Raw genomic sequence first — 9,058 nt, forward strand, 5'->3', positions numbered from 1 at the left:
TGCAAATATAACTATCCCATTTAATAATAGTTTTGATATATTGGGTGAATCTAGTATGGACACAGATGGTTCTAGCGTTGCAAGTTCTAAACGTAAGCGAGTACGTGGCGAACGTCGCATTTGCAAACATTGCAATAAAAAACGAAGGAGGCACACCAAAGGTCTCGAATCTAAAATTAAAGATAGTGATTGTCAATGTATTGAGGATGAGAATCAAACTCTAGTATCAATACCAGTTGTAAATAATACCGAGTCTGTTAAACCTGCTTCTCCACCCAGTACTTTAAGCAGAACTTTGTACAATGCCGAGGATGTAGCTCCTTATGTCGTTCATGTACAAAAAAATGAAACACATCCTAATGATAACACTACATTACATCCTATTGCATTTGGTCGCTTTTTACACACTAATAAGATAAATAATATAGTGAATGGTAGCCTCAAAAGAATAGGAAGAAACCGTTTATCGCTTTCTTTCTCAAATTTTGAAAATGCAAATGCATTTTTAAATAATAGTCACTTAGAAACACATAATTTTAAGGCATTTATACCTTCTTTCCTGATGGAAATGTAACCCAGTACCATGGACATAACAATTGTGATGCGTTGCCATTCCTGAAAGATTGGACAGAAGAGGAAGTAATCCAAAATATATCAGTACCTATAGGTTGTGGACAGGAGAATTCAAAATATAACCAGAAGAATTAAGAAAAAGACCATTAATGAAGGACAACCAAGTTTTATTAATACTGAAACCATTGTTATTACTTTTGATGGACAAATATTACCAAAAAGAGTATTTATGTTTTACACATCATTAACTGTAGATTTGTACATTTACCCCACTATCCAATGCTATAACTGCTGTAGGTTCGGACATGTCAAGATGCAGTGTCGTTCAAATCCTCGGTGTTATAAATGCAGGCAAAATCATACAGGTGATAAATGTGAAGTAGATGAGGAAAATGTTTCTTGTATCTTGTGTAATGGTTCTCATTCAGCAATTAGTAAGAAATGTCCTGAATATGCACGTCAGAAAGCCATTAAAGAAACAATGGCCCACAGTTGTGTTTCTTATGCTGAAGCATCAAAATTTCATCCTCCCACTTCTAAACTATATTCAGATGTATTAACATCATCATCTCCGTCCAATAAATCTCATTTTCAATCTTCTTTCCTCAAAGAGAAATCATCATTACCACATATTCAATCATCACATAAAAAAACAGTTACACTTAAACCACGCTCTCCTCAAAAAGCACAACAAGGATATGATCGTTCTGCCCATGAAGCCATAGTTAAGGAATATAATATTCCTGCTCCCTCTAATGGTTGTGCATTATCATCAAATAATATTGACAATAATCAATCCATCTTTGATATTATTCTCATGCTTATTAAAGTGTTATCGCAATCGAAAATGATACAAACAACTTTACCACCGTCCAACGATGCCATTTACAATGTATTTTCTCAATTATTAACTTCTCACAATGGATTACAAAGTCCTAATAATTCAGTGGAACTGTCGTAGCATAACAAACAAGAAATCAGACTTATTTTATTTGATTAATAAATATAATCCTTTTATAATAGCTCTCCAAGAGACTTGGTTAAAGCCAGGATATCCTTTTAGGATTTCAGGCTTTACAAGTCTCCGTGATGATAGAGCTGACGGATATGGCGGTGTTGCCATATTGGTCAAAAACTCCCTTCCTTTTTCTTCTTTTTCGCTTCCTGTATATAGCGGCATTAATGCAGCTGCTATAATTATAAATGGTATCTGTTTTGTTACTTTATATATTCCTGATCCTACATGCCAAATATATTCACAACTAGAACAATTATTTTCAATTTTACCTAAACCTTTTCTCGTAATGGGCGATTTTAATGCTCAACACCAATCGTGGGGCAGTTCTACTTCTAATTTTTATGGTGGAAAACTCCTGACGATAATTGACACTTACAACTTATGTATTATTAACTCAGATGTACCAACACGTAGAACTGCACCGAATGAAGGGTTTAGTGCTCCTGACATTTCAATATGTTCTTCTGATTTAGCTTCTTCACTGTCGTGGTATCCTCATTCCTCTACTTTCGGAAGCGATCACTTTCCCCTCATTCTTTCTTTTCCAATTTCCATTCCCTCAAGTCGAAAGAGTGGTCCTCGGCTTAAATATAATTTATCAAATGTAGACTGGAATATTTACAAACAATATTTAGATAATAAAATATCGGAGTTACCTATTGTTTACCATGGAAATGAACATCAATGTTGTAATGACTTGATGATAAATATGAAGGAGGTTGCTGATTTATTATTTCCTGTTAAAAATAGTGCTTCAGGGAAAATTCCCTCGCCACCTTGGTGGGACAAAGATTGTACGGAAGCAATTAAAAATCGTAAAGAGGCTGAAAAAAATTATAATAATTACATGACACCAGAAAATTTTGAAATTTACACCGCAGTTTCACGTTCTACTCGAAAACTACTGAAAAAAAAGAAATTAGAAGGCTGGAGAAGATTTTGTTCTTCTATCTGTCCAGAAGTTAATTCATCAGTCGTTTGGAATAATATTAAAAGATTCAGATCTGCCTTTAGTGATCATACATCACGTTCTGCACTCGATTTAACTTTAGCGAATAAATTTTTAGATCGTCTTGCTCCTAGTTATGTGCCGGAATGCCTTTACAATATTTCTCTATCCGTCTCTGACGAATTATTCGAACTTGACTCTCCTTTTACTCTAGTAGAACTTAAAGGTGTTCTAGCTTCTATTAAAGACTCTGCACCGGGAGAAGACGGTATACCGTATTCCTTTTTTAAAAATGCTAGCGATGCGACATTAATTTACTTTTTAAATATAATTAATTCCATAATTATTTCGGGAAATATACCTACTTCATGGAAGTCTCAGATTATTATACCATTTCTAAAGCCTCATAAACCACCTTCTGAACCATCTTCATACCGTCCTGTTGCACTTTCCTCTGTCTTACTAAAGCTAGCTGAACATTTAGTGAAAAACCGTCTAGAATGGTTTTTAGAAAGTAATAACTTACTATCCCCGAACCAGTTTGGTTTTAGGAAAGGTAAGAGCACCTTAGATAATGTGAGCATTCTTATTTCAGATATTCATATAGCTTTCTCACAAAATTTGTCAATCCTCTCAGCCTTTTTAGATATAAATTCTGCCTATGATAATGTAATAATTTCTATTTTAAAAACTAAATTACAAGCTCTAAATGTACCGGTAATGCTTTCTAATTTCATTATTAATATTTTATCAGAAAGAACAATATATATGAATTTAGATGAAGATACCAAATTATCTAGAACAGTATGGAAAGGCCTTCCACAAGGATCTGTTCTCAGTCCAATCTTATTTAACATATACACATACGATCTAGAATTATTCCTTGATAAATCCGTCAAAATTTTACAATATGCTGATGATCTTTTATTATATTTTATTGCGAAGTCCATAGAATCTGCTTCTGCCAAATTATCTGATTCATTAGATTTGTTAAAAACGTGGTTAGATGCAAATGGTCTTAATCTTTCTGTAACCAAGAGTAGTGTAGTTTTGTTTTCAAGAATGAGATCACCGCAACAAATTAAGGTGCTTTATGATAACTCATACATTCCTATAAAGACTGAAATTAAATTTTTAGGTATCGTGCTAGATAATAAATTAACAGGTCTGTCCCACTGTAATTATATTTCTACGAAATGTGAGCGTAACCTCAACATTCTTAGGTGCCTTGCTGGAGTTTGGTGGGGAGCACATCCCGTTTCACTAAAACTTGCTTATAATGGTCTTATAAGGAGTGTCATTGATTATGGAACTTTTTTGTTAGCTCCAGGAAGTTCATTTGCTTTTAAGAAATTGGATTTAATTCAATCAAAGGCCTTGAGGATTATCTCTGGAGCAATGAAATCAAGTCCAATCAATGCTTTACAGCTCGAAGTCGGTGATCCACCTTTGGTTTTAAGAAGACAATATCTATCTGATCGCTTCTTTTTTCGTTGTTTACAATTATCTGATCATCCGCTTATTCAAAAGTTATCTCAACTACATATCGTTATTTCGTCTTCATCTTATTGGAAACATAAAAAACCTCCATGTTTAATACAAAGTTATGAAAAATATAAATCCATAGAATCTCCAACTTTTACATCGTCCTGTTTTCCCATTTATAAATGCTCATATCAATCTTTAGTTTTATCTCCTAATATTAAATATGATTTTGGGTTATTAAAAAATGATTCAGAATTGAATGCCAAATTTATGTTTATAACTGACATTGAATGGAATGAATGGCACTACATCTTTACTGATGCATCAAAACCAGACAATAGCGGTTGTGTAGGTGTGGGTGTGTTTCATTCACAATTTAATATCGTTCAAAAAATTAAACTTCCACCGGAGTCTTCAGTTTTTACCGGGGAATGTTATGGTATTTTAAAAGCTGTAGAATATATACTTTTAATGAAATTACATAAGGCAATAGTTTTCACTGACTCTATGAGCTCTTTGCAAGCTCTAGCCAAATATCCGTTTAAATCAAAACCAGTTTATCCCATTATTTGAGACATAAGACAAAGTCTTTATCTTTGCATGTTGAGAGGTTATTCCGTTTCTTTTGCCTGGTTACCAGGACACAGTGGTATTAGCGGCAATGACAAAGCTGACCTTATTGCAAGAGAGGCTGTAACTTGTGGTGATATGTATCCGTATCATAATTACTGTAGTGACCTAGCTTGTCTCCCAAAAATATATTTAAGGTATGCCTGGAAGGAATATTGGGAAAAAACAAGTACAATAAAAGGAAGATTTTATCGCCTTATACAACCCGATATTCCTTTCAAACCATGGTTTTGTAAATTAAAGCTTGGAAAGACCGCAACAACTATTATAACTCGTATGCGTCTAGGTCACGTATGCACACCTTCTCATTTATACAAGCTTGGTATTGTACAAAGTTCGTAGTGTAATTGCGGTGCTGAAGTGGCGGACTTGAATCATATATTCTTCTCATGTTCTAAATTTGACCACACCTCCCTTTTTAATCATCTCCGATCCATCCGTGTTCCATTCCCAACTTCTATTCTTACTCTACTTTCTTCCAATGATCCTATTATCTATAAAATACTATCTTCATATATATATGATAACAATATTAAGATTTAGTTATATTACATGAATACATTTATAGTTGCATCAATTGCTTTTCCTATATATTTATAAGTATATTCTCATATGTACAAGTATATGTTTCATATCCTAGACCTAATCCTTATCCTTTCTAAATTCGTTTGTGTTAGGTATTTTTATTACTATTATCGTTTCCCCGTTTTGTTCTTGGCAAAATACCCTAATATCGGGGTGAACGCCACAAAAAAAAAAAAAAAAAAAAAAAAAAAAAAAAAATACTGCTACACTAAAAATCAATTTTACATTTGTTTATCAATAATGATGTATAATCAACTTTTTCAATTTCAGTTCAAACATTGATTTATATTTATGCTCGTAGAATAACTATATTCTAGTGTATAATCCTAGAATTTTGTATAAAGATAAATGCATTAATGTAGCGAAAATGAAGTTGTCAACACCCAGATATTCATTTTGTTTGCTTTTTCAACTTATATTTATGTTTTTAGATTTATTGTTTAATTGTATCAGTTTATTTCCACGTAGTCGTGATGGACTTCTTGTTTTATTCATGTAAGTAAAAATTTAGTCCTCAATATAACCATACAGATTGATACTGTAAAACCTTTCTAGCATAATATTTTTTTTTATTACCTGGCCTATTATCTACCTGATAATAGTAGCTTTGTAATTATAATGGATATGAACATCGCCAAAATATAATATACCATACATCATGGAGCCTCTCATGTTTTGCCAATCAAAATTTTGATTCCTATGTGGCAGTGATAGCACAACATAATCAATTCTGTCTTTATATTTTGGTATCCAGAAAAATAAGAATCTATTTTCCGTTGACCTAGTTAGCTACTCATATAATAGTAATTGTTTATCAGTATTGACCATTTACTTCCACTAAAAATGTTAATGTAAAGCACATAAGTAAAAATCTAACATGTGTAAAGTTAAGGGTTTAACTTGTGAGCTGAACTGAAAACAAATTGTTTCAGATTCCAAGACCTGTTCCTTGTACTGTCCATCACTGCGATGCTTATGACATTCTTCTCAACATATTTATTTCAAGTGAGTTTTTAATTAATGCTATATTAACTTGTCAATATTTTTTAATGTTTATGGAAATTCCAATGAGATCTAGATATAATAATAATACAATCCTATGGACATATTAAAGACCACTGTCTAAATTTTACTGATGCTAAAACTTGTTATATGTCTTCTATTATGTTAAGTATTTTTTAAAATAAAAAGTATTTTATTTAATTTATTCTAACATTATATATGAAAAACTGTTACATTTGTCCTGAAAATAAAACATACATACATACATATTTGTCCCGCCTGTCTTCCATTAGGGTAGGCAGAAACATTGGAACGCCAAATGCTTCGATTCAAACAAATCTCTTTCGTTTCTTCCACATTCATCAATCTTTTTATACATGCTCGCTGGTTACAGGTACTTTTAATTTGGCCCTTCTTCAGCACGTCGCCTATTTGGTCAACATACGTCCGTCTAGGGCGGCCCCTACCGACATCTCCATTCATTCTTGCTCCATAAATCTCTTTCGTAATTCTTCTTTCATCCATCCTCTCCAAATGACTTGAAGTGAAATAGGGGATGAAAGTTTGTATGGGGAATCAATGATTTCTCAAGGTAGAGAGAGAATTTATCATAACTATATTTTTGTAATATATAAAAAATTTAACTTCATTTTAAAAAGTGGGTATCAGCTAGTTAATAATAAAACAAATGTTTGGATTATATAGGTATCAGATAGCTGAAGTTGCTATAAACAACTATAAGGTGGTGTTAGAATATGCTTTCTGTATGATAGTGGTCCAAAATCTAATGTTGTTGCAAGGCGGGGCTGGTGGAGGTGCTGGTGCGCAAGTTCCGCGCGGCGGCGGTGGTGTGCGGCGCGTACGTGTGCGGCAGCGTGGCGCTGCACGCGGCCTGGCTGCTGCACCGCTGGCCAGCGCCACACACCGTCTCCACGCCCTTGCTCACTGTGCTCTTTACCCTGCAGAGATGCTGTACGTACCAACCTGGCATGTTCACAATTTACAACGCTCAGTGGAAAGGGACTGATAGTACTGAGCTCTAACTACCTCTTTGCTAGCAATATACCCAACCAGGTCGACTTCCACATGGTCCCTCCTGGAAACCATCATGCTGAATGCAAGTGTATTCATCGCAATGGGCTAACTGACCTGTCTTTTCATTTTCATCACTCACTGGTGCCCTGCCAGTGTATACCAATAGCGCAGGCAGGGTAACTACTCCATCATCACCCATTAAAAAATAACTTACAATGGTCATTGGAAAAGGACTGTTAGTAATGGGCTCTAACTACCTCTTTGCTAGCGGTATACCCAACCAGGTCGACCTCCATGTGATTCCTTCTGGAAACCATTGTGGTTAATAATTGTTGAATCTGATGAGATAGGCTTACCGACCTGCTTCATTCTTATCTATCATCCCTCGCTTGTGCTCAACCATTGTATAGTGTAATGCGGGCAGAATCACTGTTTTTTTAACTTTGTTAAGGAAAAAAAATTGCTATTCAAAAATACTTAATGCTAATTCAAAAATACTTAATTGCTTTATTTCAATAAAAATATATCTTCCTTTCTTTCTTATCCTTAGGAAGGCAAACGAGCAGAAGGGCTACCTGATAAAATTATGTCACTGTTTCATTTTCATCAGAGGTTTTTAGATAATTACTCAAAAATGGTGCTAGTGTAGGAACATCGTTTTATTTTTCTTTTAATATTTACGTATGTTATTATTATAGATTTTTCACTCGACAAATTTTAAAGATAGAGGAGAAATGGTATTTTTTCTCACAATTTCAATTGTAAGTAAAGAAAGTATAAAAATCAATTGTAAGATGCACAAATGAAGGCCTATCATAAATTACTCCTAGCAAACAAATAAAGAAATAAAATTAAAATATAAAAATTATTTCAAATTGATAGTATTAGTAGTTGATGAGATATAACACTGAGATAGACAGGTGGACAGACCAAGTCGCACCATAAGGAGCTCTTTGTACCTTTTTGGTACAGACCGCTAGAAATACTTGTATATTTCTATTTCAATTATAAATAGAGCCTTTAATTAGTGTGGTAAAAGTATAGTACCGTCCTCCTCATATGTTAATAGGTTTGTACAGTTGACACGTTGTTCACAGTGTCCCCCTGGTATTACTTCTTCTACAAGCGCGCCGCGCTCCGCGTGAGCGACCCGCGCTTCTACGAGGACATCGACTGGATCAACCACCAGCTGCAGACTCACTAACCGACTCGACCGCGCGACCCCGGACCTTTGTATTGTACGCGATTTGTTGTTTACATTAAGTACAAATGTTTCTAGTCACTACAAATGTTTATTTTAATTAAAATGCCTACTCCGCATGCTGTTGGTGTTTTCTTTATCTGCATGTTAATCTAGACATGGGCAACTCAACGTTTTTTCATGCGTCAACTCAGTAACTCAGGGGGGAAAGGGATTGTTAGCAATGGAGATTGACAGTCCTATTGTTAGCAATATACCCTATTAGGTCGACCTCCACCTGGTTCCCCCTGGAAACCATCCTGAACAATTCTTATTGAATTCGTCACGATGGGCTAACTGCTTCATCCTCACCTCATCTTTCAATGGTGCCCCGCCGGTGTATACCGATAGCGCGGGTGGGGTTACCATTGCATTATTACTCATTAAAAAAAAACTCAGTAATTTACGCGCACTTTACTGCGCCTACTCATTGAGAAAATAGCGCCGCATACAGGGTAACATGTATTCATAAAAAAGCCCCTCACTCTGTTTCTACTTTTAGATTTACTTACACTCGTTCTAATATTTTAGTGCATTTGTG

The 9,058-nt window shown here is 34.6% G+C and overlaps 1 protein-coding gene across 1 annotated transcript; it reads left to right on the forward strand.

Annotated features, from left to right (window-relative positions):
- Positions 1-5,433: 5,433 nt before the first annotated feature.
- Positions 5,434-8,600, forward strand: LOC113518201 (transmembrane protein 138-like). Its single transcript, XM_026903044.3, has 4 exons — positions 5,434-5,735; positions 6,173-6,245; positions 7,043-7,214; positions 8,375-8,600. Exons 1-4 carry the CDS (start codon positions 5,608-5,610, stop codon positions 8,479-8,481), a joined length of 480 nt encoding a protein of 159 aa, XP_026758845.1. The 5' UTR covers positions 5,434-5,607; the 3' UTR covers positions 8,482-8,600.
- Positions 8,601-9,058: the final 458 nt, after the last annotated feature.

The sequence above is a fragment of the Galleria mellonella genome, unplaced genomic scaffold (genome assembly GCF_026898425.1).
Source record: "Galleria mellonella isolate WM207_F2 unplaced genomic scaffold, CSIRO_AGI_GalMel_v1 utg574, whole genome shotgun sequence".
Taxonomy (NCBI): domain Eukaryota; kingdom Metazoa; phylum Arthropoda; class Insecta; order Lepidoptera; family Pyralidae; genus Galleria; species Galleria mellonella.